This window comes from Cuculus canorus, chromosome 1, assembly GCF_017976375.1.
Source record: "Cuculus canorus isolate bCucCan1 chromosome 1, bCucCan1.pri, whole genome shotgun sequence".
Classification (NCBI taxonomy): Eukaryota; Metazoa; Chordata; class Aves; order Cuculiformes; family Cuculidae; genus Cuculus; species Cuculus canorus.
Window position 1 is genome coordinate 91454112 of NC_071401.1, and position 20330 is coordinate 91474441.

Sequence of the window (20330 nt, forward strand, 5' to 3'; positions counted from 1 at the left end):
GCCAGTAGGTAAACAAATAATTAAAAAGCATCAAAGAGGGTAACACTAGGCTGAGTTTAGAAATGAGATTAATTAGTGTTGATCGAATTCCTTGAACAGGAAGTTATATCTAGCCTATAAGCTTCCTAGCTGATCAAAGGAAAAAAACATTTGTCCATAAAGGGAAAGAAGAAAACGTTTAAGATAATGGCCTAAAAAACCCTAAATATTTCATTAGAGGAGCTTATCTCAAGTACTACAAGAAACAACTCAAATGCTTTCAACAGCAAAGATTTTTTTGAAATTGCAATTTGCTTTGGAGAGCGCAGTCTTAAGGCAGCAGAGAAAAAGCAGATCAGTAATCCAAGGACAGTCTCCATGGCACAATCCCAGGAAGGCAAAAACACAGGAAAAGAAACCAAAACAAAATTAAGGACACTTGCCCCAGTGTCATGTTCACCCCACCTCTGCCCCATTCCAGTGGCAAGTATATTATTCCACTATATCATATCAGGCTTTAGTTCTATTGTTCAACAAAGTGGCTTTCCAATATCTCTAAGTAGGTATCAATTAATTATGTAAACAGAAGGTTTTGTAATATATTTCTTAACCTTCCCTTTCCATGTATTAGGAAATCACATTTGGTTAACATACACTACCTGAACAAGAGTACTTACAAAAAAATTTTCCACTTGGAATTCATAAGTGAACGGCTTCAGAGTAAAAGACTGTTCTTCAGAGGTAGCTGGACAAAAGCTGACTGAAAACAGGCACTGCAAGGAGAGAGGAAGCTCTTTTGTCCACTTCAGTTCCCATACAAAGAATATTGATTGATTACTATATATGACCTGAAAAAGAATGTCATAGTATTAGTTCCTTCCTTCCTCTGAAACAAAAGTGGAAATGCACATACATATGTTTGTCTGTTCTGCCACTAATATAGTGCATAAAAACAAATTATCTGCTTAGTGTTAAATAAATCATAAGGGAAAAATATGCAACGAAAATAACCAATAGTCAATTTTTTTAACAATGCACATCCAATTAAAAGAAGGGATAAATTTCACTGTCAGAATCAATGTTTCAGAAGGGAACACTTCACACTCGAGTACAAGTGGAAAATATCTTATTCAAAAGTCAAATTTAATAAAGATATTAATAATGTCTTTATATACTTTTCTTAGGCACCAAGAAAGACCAATCTAATATCATGGTCGGACAAGGCTGAAAGAAACTTCAATGGGACTGTTTTGCAGGTTAACTAGTTTACAGCTGTATTTAATTGAAAAACCAGTCTCCACGTGATTTTTCTCCTAAAACCTACAGACAAACCATCAGTTGTAAGATCAACAAATTAAACATTAAACATTTCATTCGTACAGCTACTGTTCAAGCAGGTATGCAATGCTTTGCATGAGGCAAATGGACAAGTTTGAAAATTCATTAAATAATCTTTGCAAGTTTTAGAATTTAATATGAGATCTATGGGCGTAAATGCCTTCTAAAGCATCTTTGAGCATCAAAGTTGCTCAGAGGACTACAAAGGCCTGAGCTAACATCAGCTACCAGCCTTACTTACTACAAAAACTATGTGCAGAATTGCTAATAATTTTCCTAGCAAGAACATTCATCTAGCTGTCCTGTCAACAACCTCATAAACCACCAAGTGAATATTTACCTGTTGAGACTCAGGGTTCAGAGGTACCAGTTGCAAGTCTGAAGAGTCAGCAGAATTTTTTAGGCTGTTGTCTGAAAGCTGGAAACAGAGATCTGACAAATTCTGTACACAGACTTGCACATATTTCCTGAAAAACATGACAGTTTCTTCAACAAAAGCTGAGCAGTTGTACTGAAAGAGTATATGTCTAAAGTATTTTTTTAAAAGAGCACAGCACAAGAAAAACCAGAAAGGCAGGTCCTTGTTTCTTTCAATTTTTGCCTCAATACTTATGAATCTGTAAAAACAAGGCTGTAAAAAGTTCTCTTTCATATTAAACAAAACCAAATAACTACACAGAAATAGTCTAGTCCAAGTTTATCTTGTGGTCTTATTTCCAAGATTATTGAAACCACAGATGTTTCATTGTTTTGAAGGAACACTAGAGAAAACACACAAGCTTCCAGTAGGAAGCTGTGTAAGATAAAAAAAGTTCTATTTAAAAAAAAAAAACAAAAAAGGTCTGCTATAAATATTACTTAGGAAACTCCAGCTCCATATTTTGTAAGAAGAAACAAACAATAAATACTTAATGAGTACATTACCGTTTGCCAGCTGACAATAAGGAATGCTTGGCATTAAAAGGTATGCAGAATGTTAATGCAATAATAGTGGAGTAAATCGACCAAGGACAATCAATGGTTACCTAAAGGAAAAAGGGAACAAAATTCTTATCCATAATGGTCTTTGGCATAGTGATTTTGCTTTTCTTCTTATTTCTACACAAAACTTTTCTCGGCAAGTGTCTGCATCTAATGCATCCAGAAAGGGAAGAAGAAAACAAAAAAAGACAGTATCTCAAAAACTAATGTGATGAAATACTCGGTTTTTGTTTTCCTGTCAGCACGATATGAAATCTTGAATAAGATTTTCCTAACAGACTGACAGTCCCAATTCCAAAGACTGGAAATAAAGGAAGGGAATACAAGAAAGAAAAGATAAAAGGACACTAGCAATACCAATAGCATGTTAGGACAATAATCTGGTAAAAGGTCAATGTCAACTAAATTGCTATAAAATCTATTACTGAAATGCTTTTATAACACTTTAATATATTAAATACAATATTTTTAAAGCTTATCTAATGTATATTTCCTTGAACTTCATTGAGGCAGTACACTTAGCTGAAGAATTTCTCCTGAAGTGAATGCTGCCATTCTTCCAATTGTATAGCATGTATATTTAACAAAATATCTTTATACGGAGGGAGAAAAAAAAAAAAAAATCTTTCTTCACATCACATTTTAGCAATGCTGGTCTACAGCTATTCCATTTTAACCAACTTTTCACACACAAGGATACATGGCAGCACACTTGGTTAATTTTAACAAGGAGTAAAACTGTAAAAGGTGATGGTTTCAAGGTCATTTTGCTGTCAGCTGTAGAGCATCTTTCCATACTACTTATTTTATTCACCCTTCATAATGAAAATAAGAGGAAAAGTTGCTAGCCAGTGGAACAGTTGGCAATAGAGTAAACACAGTGTATATTTCTGCTTATATTTATGCTTTCTTTACATCTATAACATGTGCTATGATTTTTGCATGCACATCCTTTAAGGGAAAATAAGTTCAGTACAAGCAGGTTGTTTCCCCACATCACCACCACTTCTATTTTGTGAGGTGTTCCTGTGATCAAATAGATTTCATAATAAAAACGTTAAATTACATCTTACTTTTTGGTCAACAGTAGCCATACAGTTGTCCTGTTTCTGCTTCTCTTTGTTTTTACTGTGAACTTCTTTATTTGTAGTAGTTTCTTTCTCTGCTGCAGATTCTGTGGCTGATGGCAAATACATGACTTCTAGTTCAAACTCAATCACGTGATATGCAGGAGCCACTGGCAAACTGATGCTTGTGATCTTCTCAGAAGACTGAATTCTCAATGACGATTCTGAGATCTTTTCTGTAGTCATGTAGAATGGAGGAGGGGAAGGGGGGAAAGTAAATTTAAAAACCCATCCACCCCTTCCAAATTTTCACTTCAATCTGCAACTACATAATGAAACAAGATTAAAAAGCTAAGTGTCATAGAAAAATACATGGTGCCTTGCCATTTCCATGTCTGCAAAACCAGCAACAAGAAACCATGTTATATAACTCCATAGTAACCTCTTCAAATGAGCTATAATCCGCACATCTTAAATACCACTGCTGTTCACATCTTCCCATAGTAACACTCTATCCTTCTTAAACTGCAGGAAGGGAACCATCAAATTCCATCTAACAGTCTCTTCCAATATTCAAGAAAAAAAAAAGAGAACAATTTGATAACAAGCTTAAAATTAGCTGAAGAGCTACTTTAGACCTTCATATGATACCTACTGAAGTTTTTACAATGTCCTACACCTCCTTATTGTCCTAATTTCACTTCATGCAAACTTGCAACTTATTGAACACACATGCATCAGCATTCTGAGTAACTATTTATCATCTGTCTACAAAATCCTACACATTGGGTGCCTCTGTATTCTCTATTTTAATCTTAATTTCATCAAGTCTGTTCAGACTGTTCTTCCCATTTATATATAGAAGTTGCTTGTGTTGGAGCAACCAAGGAGACTATGCAGTACTTATGCTTGGAAAAGGAAGAAACAGGATATCATCCTGCTCCATTTACATAAAGCATTACGTAAAAACCCACTTACAACTACTTCACAATAAAAATGGTCTAGTTAAAATAGAGCCCACAGAATAATAAAAGATCACTGTGATTCACTTGGAAATCATGACAGATACCCAGCTCAGCAGCAGCTTCACCACGCCTGCTGAATTTCATCACTGAAAGTAAAAGTTGTCCAGATGTACGTTTGCTGAAAAGTTCATACGACTACTTTGAAGGTAAAAGTTTAAGGCCCTTCTTGCACTGAAGTACTCAGTTGTAAGTCCCTAGAATTGTTCTTAGTAATGACTATTGAAAAAGACAGCATCAGTGTTCTTAATACTGTAAGTACAGGTTTGCATCAGGATTACTGTTTTTTCAGCCATTTAAAGAATATTAATTTTAACTTCAATGTTTACCCCTGGTGTTAGAATAGATGACTGCCTTGCTCTCCAGATGGTACAGAATAGGCATGGCATCTGCATTACTGAGCTGCAATGTATCCCCATTCTTCATGGTGTAGTGACCGGTAGTCACTGTGAATTTTACCTTCTGGGGAATGCCAGCCAAAAGACTATCTGAAAAAGAAAGCAGAAATTGTCAAGACATTCCAGTACTCCTTAGCTGATGGTCACAATGCCCTGCTAAGGCTTGTTAACAATATTCCCAGACAACTTGTCACACATATTAAGGTGACTAAGAAGTGTGAAGGTTTGGTGCTATTCAACACATTAAATCTAGCTCAGATACATCGTTGTGGAGAAACCGGTTGTTTCAAATTGACTGACCAAAACCATTGTTCCTCGGATGGCTTAGATTATGTTCCTGGCTCACATATCATGTAAATCTGGCAGCAAAGAGTTCAGTGAAACACAACAATCCCTAAGAATTTACTAAGCTTTTTGTTGAGTTCTCTAGGTTGTAGACAGCTTTATATTTTTTCACTTTAGATCTAGTCATTTACATAATCACAATAACAAGAATGCCAGTACACACACAGACTCATCGGTTTCATACGGGCAGCTTATTTGACTAATGCCCAATATGCCTGTCCTTCCTTTGGCCGACTGCAACCCCTATAACTGCAAAGACAGCACTAAATGCATATTAACTCCTCAACTGCCTCAACTGCCTGAAAACAAAATCACTATTAACTTCCATTTTCGAACTTTAGTAATTAAACTCTACAAGTAATGTTCAGCTGTCTGTAAAAACAATGGACTTATTCAGTATTAGATTTTAATAAGTTTGTTATTACCTCTAGCAGAGAATCCCAGTTCTTGCACATGCCTAGTAAATACCAAAAAGGACTGCAGCATCACAGAACTAACTAATACGGAGCTCAGTCAATTACAAATTAAATATTTACTTTTCCTAATCAGTGTAGTGGCTCAAATTATACCTGACATTTAAGTGAAAATACATGTTCAAATTCATGTTCAGAAGCAACACTACACATTTCAGAGCCAAGCACTGGAATTAGTTGCTGAAAACAAGCTATCATTGACAGAGCACACTTGATGGATAATTTGAAAAGTGAGAATTTATTTTAGACTGAAAATTAAGAGTAATGTAAAAAAAATCTGAGTAGTATTTAAACCAGAAAACATTTTATCTAATCTCATGAGAGACAACAGAAATCATCAAAGCAACTTCAGCATATTAATTGTACCTACCAGTCATCGGTTCCACTTTTAGCTGAGGCTCCTGAGAATACACATCGTACTGCACAATTGGGTAAATATGAAGAAGGACAAACTGTACTTTTCCCACTGAAGTGCACAGTTGCCTGAGTGTGTACGTCCCAGGTTCTTTGGCCTTTGAAGAAAACATTTTAATGGATTTTTCAGCTCAGGACCTCTACTAAACTCAAAGCCTCTACTAAAGTGCAAAATTTCTCAGCTCATTTTTATCACATAGTTTGCATTTGTAAATTAAAATGACAGACTTGATCTCTGAGTAAGTGACAAGATCTTCACAAAGGAACACCTTCTGCCCCATTAAGACAGAAGCTCTAGAGTCCTGGTTGATTCAAGAGAAAAACATTATAAGTAACAAGTACCAATAAGCAGAATAACTAAAAGAGTAGCTATGCTGTCAAGCCATTATTTTTGGGTGATTTTTGTCTTGTTTGTTGGCCCTCCCACCCCCAGGTGCCACATACATTAAAATATAAAATAAATATAAATTTATTAAATACTGAAATGATATTTAGTAAGCAACAATGTGCTTATTTGTCTAACATTCATAAAATTCTACAACGTTTACACAAAGCACAACTTTCAGCTCAAGGTATCGACTTCACACGCTGCCCACACCACACCCTGTGTGCTTACAAAAAAAAATAATATCTACACACTTAATTTTAAACTTTTCCCTTACCCTGAATAATAGGATTCTTGATGTTCTTCAAATAACATTATAAAAAGCAAATTTGAAATATCTGCTAGTGTATTAATTCTTTATTCTATCTGCTCTTAGCTATTACTGCTAGGGAATGGGAAATGCTTTCTGTTTCCAATGTGTCATTTTACCAAGAGTAATACATAAATATTAATTTTGGGTATAATTAAATCTAAAGAAAACATTAGAAGTTATGGAGAAAAGCTGTAGCACCTTAACATTCAAACTTCACTTACACAGATTTCCAAAGCAAATGCTGACTAAAATTCAGTATTATGCATTTTGACATTAAAGTCACTAAATTTTATCTCTTGAACACTTTATAAACAGAAAAGCATGAGTGAGTTTTTCATAATACATACATAATTTAAACCTCAATGTGGGGTAGAAGATTGGTCTATTGGTATTTAGATAATGCTTTCTGATCCCTTTTAAAGCTTGAAAAAATACACTGAAAGATCGCTATCAGCGTAAACAATGCAAGTCATCAGTCTAAGATCTAAAGAAAGAATCAAACTCCCTCTGCATTTTAGAAGCACAGTCATTCCTCTTTCTCTTAAAATACTGCAATTAAGCATTACTGTAAGAAAATTCAGAAGTTGTCAGCAGTTTCTGTCCTCTGGTCACCTATGTAATCTAGTAGAGGTGACACAGAATGCTACTACAGTGATAATGGATTTTTAGTAAATATTTTGTGAATACTGCAGCTCAAATCTAGAGAAGCTTTCATCATGTTAGAGAGTAATACGCTATCAAAAATAATAATATTTTCAGATTTTCCCTTTAAGGACAGATAAGTCACCTTTATACAGTTGTTCAAACCATAAGCAGGATTCACACTGAGCAGTCTTTCCATGCAAAGCTTTTCATCTGTATACTTTTTTCCGTGGTTTTAGATTGCACCCTGATCCCACTAAGCCAAAATGACTGCTCAGAACAGTCTCTAACAGCTTGCTTCTAGTAAGGCTCCTTCACCTGAAATCCAGTTCTACATACATATTAATTTATTTTACAAAAAAAATTTGCAGACATCAAGATCTCTGACATCTCCAAATCCCATTAACTTGTCCCAAATATTTGAAAAAATAAGAAACCTAAAAATTATATCAGTAGGTAGTTCAAATGACATTACTGCCATTTCACACTGCACCATCAGGGACTTGAACTCAACTTCCATCTTGAGATACCTGCTATCCACATAGGTTCCACAATGTGCATGTGCACACGTGCCAAGCACATCTCTCTAGTACTTTTTGCGCTAGCACTGGAGGAATGCAAAGGCATAATAGCTAAGCCTACAGAAAGCTTCCCTCTACAGAAAGTTCTATAACAAGACAGAAATTAATAATTAAAAAAAAAAAAAAAGGGAAAAAGTTAAAGTCTCAGGTATGGAACATTTAAAATATGCTAAAAATGCTAAAGAAACCTGGCCAGCTTTGTCTAGCTATCAATTTTTAGTCATCAAAAGCCGATACATAGATTCTTATATCAAGATTAGTTTAAAAAGCGACCAAAGCTAACTTAAACCAATCAGAAAATATCAAAGCTAGTAGACCTATATACCACACGTGACTACAAAATACTATGTCTCTTCACAGCATTCATTCTCTTTGCAATACAGGGGCTGGATAATGCTCAGAAAATTAAGCAACTATGAGAAACCTGCTGTTTTCCTCATTATGCACCATCTCATGTTAATCATGCAGCTACTACACTGGATTTAACATCTTCTCACTCAAGTTTTCCCTACACTGATGTTCATTACTGTAGCACCGAACTCTACTAAGTACTTCCCTATGAAAGGTTACAGAGGTGGGGAGGGAGCTAGAAAAATATTTAAAGAAAACCCAAAGAACAGAACAACATGATAATTCAGGCCAGAAGATCCTACTCCTGGAATTCCTAACAGATGGTAAAGCCTCGCTTTTGCAAATGCTTGGCATTTCACTTCCTAGGACTAAGACAGCAGGTAAATGCCTTCCTCCATTTCATTAAAACAAGCAAACAAACCACACATCAGTGAAGTAAAAGGCCACAGAACGAGCAGCAGCAGTTTAAAAACAACGAACAAGCAAAAAACCCAACCCACAAACAAATCAAAACTCTAATGCCACAACCAGGCACTGAGATTGATACTCAAGGCTTGCTGATTTCCAGTTACAATGCACCTAGTAGGAATGCAATGTAAACAGAAGTGATGAGCACTACTGTCCTTAAATATTTCAGCAACTACTGGGAGCCTACTGGGGGAAGAATGTGAGGGAAGAAAAAATTACTTCAAGTATTCATCTGAATTAGAGTGCACGTGTAAGAAGGGAACTGAGGAAGTTTCATATATAATACTATATGTCAGAAGCAGGACACACAAATTTAGTTTTCCTGTAGCAGAGAATCCTCATGCTCTTGTCATCTCATTCCTTATGCAATTAAGACCAATAATAGGGGCAATTTTAATTCTGACATATTTTAAATTCAAGTATTTGAAGCAGGGCTTAACTTCGTCATACTGCTTGCAAGTAGGTTTACTACATCCATCAAGTGAAAAAACATTGTACCACCTTCCACAGTGAAGAAAAGGCTACCAACCAAACTGAACCACACAGTCACTTACTAAGGGCTAGAAAATGCATTCCCATCAGAATTATGAAATATTATTCTCTACGAGCTCAACAGCAAAGGCAGATTTCATGAGCAGTACATGACCTTGTATATGAATTTATCAGTTCAATTTTTGGCAGCAATAACTAAGATGTTATAAAGTAAGTTTTGGAAGACTGACTCAAATGACTGCAAAGAGAGTCACCTATACATTTTGGCACAAACACAACAGCCTTTTTTCAATGGAAAGGATGGTCTAGAACAACGCAAAGAAAGCCACAAGGGGAATGGCATCAACCAAGCTGTAACAGGAAGCAATACAGGTACCACTTGACAGCACTATGCTCTTTCTCAACCAGTGCTTTCGGTTCTCCTTTCATGAGTGCTACAACCTCTCAACTATAAAGACATACCTGAGTATTGAACGTTAATTTATTGACCCCTGGTTCCAGTATTATGTTGTTGCATTTCAACACATGAGCCCCATCTTCTAACGTCACCCCTGAAGTTATATCCAGTGAACTGCTGCTCTCTTGCCTTCGTAGTAGCATGTGCACATTTTTGCAGATAATTCCTGCTGTATTCAAAGAGTTATCTGAGGGACTCCGTTCATACATTTCATATAGCTCCAGCGCTGGCAAGTTGTTTCTTGACAAAGGAAAGCCTGAAACTTCATTTGGAAAGTTGATAACACCGTTGGAAGTTTTGTGCTTAGTAAGCCACTCAGCTGTTTTTCTGTAACTATTTTTTTCAATGCTGAAGTGAACATGTATGGCAACCTGATCCACTTGGACAGGGATGGGCATTTGGCTCAGCAAAGTCAACTCAATAGATAACTTTCCACCCACATGGACAACAGCATTTGGAGGGTCAAAATGTAGAGTTTTCAGCTGCGCAAAGGAATGCATAGGCAATATAACCTTTTGACCTGGAAAGACAAAAAACAGGGATTTTACTCTTCTGTAGTGCTGCTGGAGATCAGCAAATCTTTTCTCTCAAAAATGTAACCCCTAGGATTAAACAATAACTTTTCACAATTAATTCTTTCACACACACAACAAAATAACACTTCCGTATTTTAGTTTTATCTGCATAGAAATGAGACTTAAATAAAACGAGATTTGTTTTCTAACAGTTACATCTACTACAATTTTAGTGCTTAAAGACAACTAAACTAGGAGACAGCACCTAAGCAGAAGTTTAACATATCAGTACTACATAAAGTGTTCCACACAAACATGGTAGCACAAATGACAAACTTCCCAAATTAAAAGCAAGTACAAGTTTAATTAATCACTGGACCCGTGCCTTGATCCATCAGCTTTACCAAGCAAGGGTTTTTCATTCTCTTCTCTAGATTCCAAAACCAAACACGGAGGCAGTACCAAAACTTAATTGAGAAATCTAAAATAACATATTATATATGGTACATTCATTCATCAAGAAAAACTACTGCATAAAAATGAACAATCTTCAGATCCACAGGAAGTGTTCTGTATGAACTTGAATTATATATCATATATTATAATATCTAGGGACATGGTAAGCAGGAAGAATAATAAGAAGAGATGGTTGAAACAATAAGCTGGAAGTGGATGGTAACAAATCTAACATCAAAAGAAGTGTCATCACAGAGCTGCCATCTGCACATCACAATACAGAGACAAAGGTAAGTTAGGATTTGGAAAAAAAACCAACATAAAATAAATTGAGCTGTGAAAGCAGAGAAGGAGAACAGACACTTTCCTGTATTCAGGATGAAAATGTTAATTACCCCTTTATCTTTGACTATTCTTAATTATTGCATAAGTTTTATAAGTGTTTTGGAGATGACAAGAACCATGTTGGTTTGGAAGTTACAGACAAGGTAATGAAACCAATCACAAAAAGCTTTCCAGTCTACTTTTAGGGAAGGATCAGGCCAGAGCAGGTAAAGAACCTGACTTACCTTGGTTCTCTGCCTGCTGATTGGCAAAATCTAGTATTTCTTGGCAAAACCTTTTGCGTTCATCTTCTGTTAAGTGAATATCACCAGCTAACAGGCTGCTTGTTTGAAGATAACTAACAAAGTTAAGGAAACACGAGGTAGAAATCTACAACATTCAGAAATCTGACTGGAAATGAGACAGTTCAAGTACCAGTTTTCTAATCTTTTAATGCAAGATCTGCCTTTATCACCACCACGCTCTTCCATTAGAAGAGAAACAATGGAACTATCATCTGAGAATACTGCAGAATTGCTACTTTTAGCAGACCTACTAAAATATCATCTGTTATTAACCTGTGCAATCTTCCCCATCTAAACAGATTAGTGAGCATAGAAAATTCATTATTTGATGATAAATGCAGCATGTAATTTAAAGACCCAGTGTGTCGGATTATACTGCCCAACATTAGAACTAAATACCTTATTTAAGTATTTAGCTAAGAGTGCAGTATTACTAGCTCACATTCTTTAAAAGCATTTGCACTGAAGGAAAAAATTAGGAGTGCTTAAAAGCGATGTAAGAATTTTCAAAGGAGGCCTATATTTACAATGTCTAAGTCTAGTTCTAAAAGAAAAAACAAACAAAACAACAAAAAAAGAACAAAACAAAAAATACACTACAAATTTGAATTTAGCTCAATTGATTTTCAACTACAGTAAGATTTCTAGCACTGCCACATAGAGACTAAAATATGAGCTTCTTGGACAAAGAATAAAAATCACAAACACAAACCCAAACCAAAATCCCAACAACTTTAAAAATGCTAGAAAGATCATTCAAAAAACCCCAAAAAAACCTGTCTTTCCCAGCAATTTTCACAAGAACTGTGCTGCAGAAAGTACTCTGTTTAGCCGACCATTCCAGTTTGGAACTCCTAGAGGAATTCCATTTATAAATACAGGACCAATTAAAACAGTACCTTTCCGCCAAAACAGCAAAAAATAATGGAAGTGTGCCATTTTACTATAAAATATAATAACATCCTGCACACAGCACCACAGTTCAGATTAGAACGAAGTTACTTTAATTATCTACCAAATTTAGGCAACAATATAAAAGGCTAAAATGAACAGCAGAATTCAAATTGCTTCGTTTCTAATGCCAAAACGAATAGAACGAAACATCTAAGGCTTTTTCCCTGCCACACACCTCTCATCTTGAAAGCAGCAACAGTACTGTAACACAGATTTAATATTTAAACAGATACAGCTGTAGCAGATAGAGACAACAAGTGAAAATAACACAAGTGAAGAATTTGAAGCCCGTCAAACATTGGGACTGGGGCAAATGATTCTGTCAAAATATTACTTAGTGTTTATGCAGCATTTACAGAGAAGATTTCATTCACACATTAAAGACTGAGCTTTTCTATAACTTGATAGCAAATAACCCCCACCTCCCCTAGGAAGGAGAGATCAAAGCCAGAAATAAAAAATAAATAATAGCAAAAAATATTAAAACACCACACCAAAGCCACAAGATTTTCATCTTCCAAGCCTCTGTTTTAACTTTTGGAAAAAGTCAGCATTACAAATGCCAGAAAAGTCCTTGCCAAGTCAGATAAAGGAAAATATTGGTAACAGTTAGAGAAAGAAAGCCCAGAAATTAACCTCCATAATATAGGAAGACACTATAAGGCCATATTAATCAAATGAAAAAAACAGTACCACATAATAACTTCAATAATGATGAAGTACAAACAGAATTGTAAAAAAACTCTATAGTATCTGCTGATCTAATGACAAACTTCACACAGTCCATGTTGCACCACTCTCTAGAGCCTAAACATATTTAAAATAAAGAGAGTAAACCACAGGCAAAATGTTTTAAATTAACCAGATGTTAAAAGAATAAAACTTAAAAACTAAATAACCCAACCGTCCCCAAAAGAGCAGCCACAATGGAAACAAGAAATAACTCAGCTGTCTGATGTTTGTCAGTCTCTACTTTAAATAAAAGTTAGAGCTCCATCAGAAAAATAATCAACAGTATCATTTTCTCCAATCTTGATTTTTTTGGCTCTGCCTTTTAGAGGATACTTTTCTATTTGCCCAAGGTGTTTCTGACATTCAGCTAGCTGTTTTCTGGTATGTGTGACGAGCAATGCCCAGCCCTCAGCAAGGTAAGTTTTCAGTGCTCCTTGAAGATAGACTTCTGCCTTCTGTGGACCTTTCTTCCTCCTTTAAGAATAAAGAAATGAGTACACAGTGATATACGAACCTTTGCAGCCATGAAAACTCTCTACACATTTTCAAACAGTGGTGATGGGAGAGGAACACTGCATATGAATGCAGAACAGGATGCAGTCAACCATTATGCTATTAATTTTCCTGGTAACAGATCAACATACTGGCTTTTCTTTATGTGATTCACTTAAGCAAGCAGAACTGCAATTAAGTGTCAGGAAATTACTTCATTTACAGATTTATCCCAAGTCAGAGCAAGTGAGGTGAAGCTACCTCCAACAAATGCAAAAAAAGCCATTTCAAGCTTCTGACACTTAACTAAAAACATGCTCACTCAACAATTTTAAAGGAAATTTTCATTATAGCAGCGAAATGCTTCAATGAAAATATTATTTTATCGCTACACAGCGGTTCCATGATAGTCTTTAAGCCTAATATTATTCTCTCAGATAAAAAATTAAGTTAATTTATGAGAATTTGTTGCGGTTAGAAGATCAGATTGCTTTAGTGAAAACAGGTGAAAAGCAGGCCCAAAAATGTTTTCCCCAAAAAACACTTAGGACTCCCAAATTCTTCTAAATAGGAAAAATAAAATGAAATAGAAAAACAATGCAGGAGGTTCCTTCAGCGGAATACAACAGCAGGGATAAACAAAAAAACTCCATACTTGGAAATTAGGAATAAAATCACTGTAAGGTTCACAGGGGAGGAAACAACCATTTTGCAATCATAACTTCAAACATGAAACTGATTACTCTCCAAAGTACATGTTTTCTGGCTTTTCTTAGGCATTTATATACACATATGTAGTTATGAATACTATAGACTTTGAAACAAGTCAGAAACTGTTACAAACCAGGCTAGAGTAAAAGTAAAGCCACCTCTTCCCTTCCCACAGCCCATTATCCTTTTCTCCCTAAGAGAAGAGAGGATCAAGCTAAAAAATATAGGACAGTTAGAAGTAAAGTCACTAAATCATGAATTATAGTTCGATATAAAGAGATTCCTGGTGGTTTTGCTTTTGTTTGTTGTAAAACAGACTGAAACTTAGGGTACATTTACATGTTTTAAATTAGTTTTTTAAAATCTTTTTTAAATAAAGCGTAATTTCCTCAAGGATTATATTCAAACTTTTCAAGGGTAATGCATTTAACACATTTTAAACATTCATTTACATGTAAAACTCTGCCAAGTCCTTCCCCACAAGGTTAGCTGAGCGAATTCTTCCAATATTAGTGTACATTTCAATGGTGGCATGGGACAGATCCTGTTTAAAAGAAAAGAAACTATTGTAAGCTTTATAAAAATATATATATTAGTATCTATATGGTATTTCACACAAACGCAATAATTCAGTTACTGCAACAAAATGACCAGAATGAGGTACTCTTTAGATTTCTCCTTGCCCCAGCACACAATACAGAGCAGTTTGCAACAGGTCATCTTCAATTCTTCTACAATTGGTCATGATCCCATATCTGCGTTATACATAGCAGATGAAAAAAATTATTAAAAATAGATGAGACAACTCAAACACACCAAAACAATAGATGAGATGCAGCTTTAAGAACTTCATTACACTTGAATCCTCCTGTATTTTTTTGAAAGCATCTATTTCTCAGTGACTATATCCCATTAGACTATCATTGCAGGATTGTGTAGTCCGTCATTCCAGGATACACGACAGCGTAATGTATTTAGAACAAAATTAGAGCTTGCCCCAGAGACTCACAACTAATAACTTCAAAAACACATACAGAACATAGTACATCATATATAATTAAGTATACAAAAGTTTGCAGTATATAAACATACAGTTAAGCAGAAAGTGTAAAGTTACAATCAGAATAAGTTTTTCATGGAATCATAAAGGTTGGAAAAAACCTCCAAGATCATCAAATCCAACCATCAGCCCACCGTCACCGTGCCACTAAAGCATGTCTCAAAGTGCCACATCTACACGTTTTTCAAACGCCTCCAGGGATGGCGACTCCACCACTTCCTTGGGCAGCTTCTTGCAATGCTTCACCACTCTTTACTGAAAAGAAATGTTTCCTAATATCCAATCTTGTCCTCCCCTCACACAACTCGAGGCCATTTCCTCTCCTCCTATCACTTGTTACTTGGGAGATCAGCATACATCTCACTACAACCTCCTTTCAGGCAGTTGTAGACAGTGATACGGTCTCCCCTCAGCCTCCTCTTCTCCAGGCTAAACAACTCCAGTTCCCTCAGCTGCTGCTCATAAGATTTGCGCTACAGACCCTTTTCACAAGTGTGCCATAAAAGAATTTTGCTTGAAGCAATGCAATCCCAAACTGAAGTTTCTCAGTTATCTTCAAGCTTAACTTCCAGTGCAGCCACATTGTCTACACAACATTTTCCTTACCTTGCCCTAAGTTTTAATAACAGCATCAAATTTTTCTTACACAATCAGCAGTTAGAACACACACTATATACCACCACTACACTTTTTCTCTCAAGTACATAATAATCTCTGGCCAGATACATAAAAACATTTCACATCATATTTACAAACCCACAGCCTCTTCTGACTGTCAGCAACCTTCCACAGAAGCTCACCCTGTTTCACTTAGTGTCTTAAGAACTACTCAGCTTTCCAAACAAATTGCGTAGGGGCTTCCAACTGCCTAAATATTCTGCAGAGTATCTGTCAGAAAGCATCTATTCCTACAGGGCAGGGAAATGAACTAAAGAAAGCTTTTCTTAGGCAGCTTTTTATGTATCTTATGGAAAGCCTGGAAAAATCACTTCTTATTTAAGAATTTTCAACAAAACCCTACAAAAGACTAAGTGACCAATGTTTAACAGATAGTAAAACCAGAAAGGTCTTAGACACCACCTATAAATACAAATAAAAAGCTACATTCCCCTCAAATTAAAGTACAAGACAACATGCTTGTAGAAGATCTGACACACTTACAAAAGATTCTGAAGTTATTGCACGAGACTAACCACTCAATGAGAACAAAGCCTTTTCTGGTAATAAAAGCTCAACATTTCTTGCTTTCAACATGTTTTAAAAGCTGCATTTTACTTTCCAGACTCATTAAAATTTGTAAGGCAAATAAATTATCTTTGCTGTGTCTGGACATTTTAATTACTTCTATGTTCTTCTCCACTGAATACATGGCTAAAATACGGGTGTGTATATATAAATAGTATTTATGTGACAACTACTTAGAAAACTGTCTTTTATAGTGTATCTGATATCTGAATTTCTGTTGCATAAAAGTACAGTCAGAAATACAAACAGCAATGGCAAGACTTTCATTGGAAAACTCTGCAGATCCCACTTAGTTTCTTGTATTTATGAAGATACTGCTGATTTTAGCAGAGATCTTCAGGTGCAAGTTGGAACTGAAGACGTAAAAGCAGCTAGCAGTGCTGAAGATTTTAGTTTTGGTCCAGCCATCCAACTAGTCTTATTAAGAAATTAAACATAAAAATTAAAGATGGCATCTTGAGACAAAAGTCTTTCAAGAATTTTTCTTTCAATAACAACTTTGGAAAAATAACTACCATCTAGTTTTCAGATTTATAAAAAACACCCAATTTTCCCCTAACTCAACCAATCCCCCCAAAACCAAGCATATCCTTGTGAAAGTCAGAAGCATTTTTCCTTTAACAATCTTTTATAAAAATAATCATAAGATCATTACAAAGGCTCCTTGATAAGGGAGCTGTCACGATAGCACAATGAGAATTCCATTATTTCCGTTTGTGCCAGCTGCAACTGTATTATCTTCAGATGTCCCACAGTTTATATAAAGAACTCAACACTGTAACTTATACCACTTAACACCTATTGCAAGATGCAAGTCTAAATCATTCAAAAATAAGCTGAATTCACATCAATATTCTTCTGAGGAAGACCCAATTAATTCTGAGTTTGGAATCAGAGAATATGATAGCCATTACTCTGGCTTTTTTTGGCTCATAGGTTCATGGAATGGTTTGGGCTGGATGGGATTTTCAAGATCACCAGTTCCAACCCCACATCCCACTAGGTCAGGTTGCTCAAAGCCTCATCCAACCTGACCTTAAACACCTCCAGGGATGGGACATCCACAGCTTCTCTGGGCAACCTGTGCCAGTGCCTCACTACCCTCACAGGATAAAATGTCTTCCTAATATCTAATCTAAATCTGCTCTCTTTCATCTTCAAACTGTTATCCCTCATCCTTTCACTGCACTCTCAGATAGAGTCCCTCTCCACCTTTCCTGTAGCCCCTTCAAGCACCAGAAGGCCGCTAGAAGGTCTCTCTGGAGCCTTCTCTTCTCTAGGCTGAACAAGCCCAACTCTCAGCCTGTCCTCTCTTGGGTGGCCCTCCAGCCCTCTGACCATCTTCGTGGCCCTCCTCTGGAATCACTCAAACAGATCCATGTCCTTCCTGTACTGAGGACTGCAGAATTTTTTACTAAGTAAGTGTATATACTTATAGATAATAACCTCTAACCCATAACTTTAATATTAAAGTTAATCCAAATGTTCAAAACGTGGAATCCATACAGAGTTCCAGTTGTAAAATAAATCAGCCTCGTAGCATTCAGTGTGCAAGTAATAACCTTTGATACAAAACCACAAAAATAGATTTATGGTCTCAACATTATCTTCTTGGGTTTGATAATTTTGTTCCTATTCGATCTTTAACATAAACACCCAAAAATAATATAAAAAATCCAAACTCATACTTACTAAGTAGTGTTTTTCAAAGGCTTCTACAGATGATAAGGCCTCTTTAAGTTTCTTATAAGGGCTCTGTAATGCATTGGCTTTAGAAAAAAAGCAGAACAAGGTATCACAAATACATTCCTACTTGAATAACACCCCAGCATCTTTTTCCTGCTGTAGAAAGTGGAGAGAAATATTAAAACTAATTTTATGTGGGAAATGTCACTAACACTTAGAGACAGATCACAAATTTCTACGCCAGGCTTTAAATTAAGATCTGAAAGGCTGTTTCACAACTCTGCGTATGCATGCATGTGAGTGATTTTCAGGGTAGCAGGGTAAAGGCAAGCAGCAAAACAGTAACTTACTAACTTCTTCACACAGTATTTTATAACAGTTATTCAATGTAGAAACACACACAATCGTACTTAAATGCCATACTGTGGCAGGAGTATTATTTCCACAACTCCCCACACTGCTGGATTTATAAATCAGTATGACATAAGCCTACTGTAATTTGAAGACATTTTACTACCTCAAACAATGCACTTCATAGGAAAATGGCTAACAAGATCAATTTTTTTTCTGAATAGTCCAGGCACCATAAATGCAACAGGCACCACAGAACTGAATTAAGAATCATACATTATCATACCTGCAAGAGCAAGCAAAGTGTCAGCCTGTCAGCTAATGCTTCAAAGATACTAATTACTTTAACATATTTAACATCTGAAATCTTCCCATCAGAAATACCTTTGTGAGTGATAAAATCCACCAGCAATAAATAAATTTGATTGTTCAGCCACTCAAATAATATCACTTTGTAGCTTCAGTGGCAGGTTATCTATTTGCATCAGATCAAGGATGCTCTGTTTCATTTTTCAAATAATTTTATTTTTAATACTTGTCTGAAAGTATTAAAAAACTTTATTCAAAACCAGTACTGTTCAAGACTATTTACCTAGATGCTGATAAATGCAGCTTTAATGAGAAAAACTATGCTTGCAACAGTAAGTAAATATGCTGATAATTTAAAGTACTAGACACACATTAAAAGAACTCGGTAAGAGATAACAGAGCTCTAGCAATGTTCACATATGTGGAGGGATACCTGGAAATTATTGTGACTGATGTATTTATATGCTACATATTTAAGATGTCAGTTATTAGAAAGATTGCATTACATTCCTCATAATACCTGTTTCAGGGCGTTCTGCTCCCAACCCTGCCAACAGATCGACAGTTCTGTTAAGGTCTTCTGAATTGGGTCCCTTTTCTGACACAAGTCCACACAGATAACCCAGAGATTTTAACTGTAAGAGAAAACAGATGCTTGTTTTCAGTATGCTACAAAATACAATATAGACTCTTTTCTTTTTGTTATATTACATCATTCCTATAATTAAAGTTATTTCCATTGTTGTCATATTATACTGCTTATAGGATCTGTATTAAAGTCGCTTCATGAAAAAAAAATAGAGAATCTTTAAAAAGTAATGTTATTCTTAGAGTAGAAATTAATTTTTTTAAGAAATAAGTGGCACATAAGTTACTGACTCAAATAACATTGGAACACATGCGTATACACATGCCCCTATGTGCATTACACCTGATGAAATAAATCCTTCTAGTTTTGCATACAAGTATGGACATAGCTTGAAATATTCGGCAGTAACCTCCAAAAATAATTCCTAGCAACTGCATCTGTACTTTTGAAAACTATGTGATCAAGAAACGCAGGCAGTCTCCAATACACTGACTAGACAAGCTTGCAAATTCAAGTATAGTATTCAGGTGAAAATCTTTTTAAAAAAGAGATGATTGCATAGCTTAGAGTGTTAAAACAGTGCCACACGACCACCATAAAATCCCTTCTAGACAGCAGCTGGTACGCTTGACACACGGAAGTCAGAGGATACTGTCCTGAAGTTCAGTTCTGTTGGATATTTGGTTAATTCATTCAATATAACTCAATCAACTACAAAGGTAAGCCAACCAAAGAAAAAAGGGCCTCAGCTTGTCATATTACAACACACCATATAAAATGGGGCTTGCCATCAACTTTATTTTTTTTTTAAATTTCACTTAATTTTGTCACTAGTTGCTAAGTTTCTTTCATTCAGTCTGCTTCACTGTATTGATACGCATTATTTTACAATTTT

General features: G+C 35.7%; 1 protein-coding gene across 1 annotated transcript in view; it reads right to left on the reverse strand.

Annotated features, from left to right (window-relative positions):
- TRAPPC10 (trafficking protein particle complex subunit 10) overlaps nt 1-20330 on the reverse strand; it is a 43935-nt gene that overhangs the window by 4207 nt on the left and 19398 nt on the right. Inside the window, exons 9-20 of the mRNA XM_054078254.1 lie at nt 19367-19481; nt 18193-18269; nt 14648-14739; nt 13326-13466; nt 11247-11359; nt 9712-10226; nt 5974-6115; nt 4717-4875; nt 3372-3601; nt 2242-2342; nt 1658-1784; nt 657-827 (exon numbers count right to left, since the gene is read on the reverse strand). Coding sequence (XP_053934229.1) covers nt 657-827; nt 1658-1784; nt 2242-2342; nt 3372-3601; nt 4717-4875; nt 5974-6115; nt 9712-10226; nt 11247-11359; nt 13326-13466; nt 14648-14739; nt 18193-18269; nt 19367-19481 — 1983 coding nt within the window. The remainder of the gene's footprint in view (nt 1-656; nt 828-1657; nt 1785-2241; nt 2343-3371; nt 3602-4716; nt 4876-5973; nt 6116-9711; nt 10227-11246; nt 11360-13325; nt 13467-14647; nt 14740-18192; nt 18270-19366; nt 19482-20330) is intronic.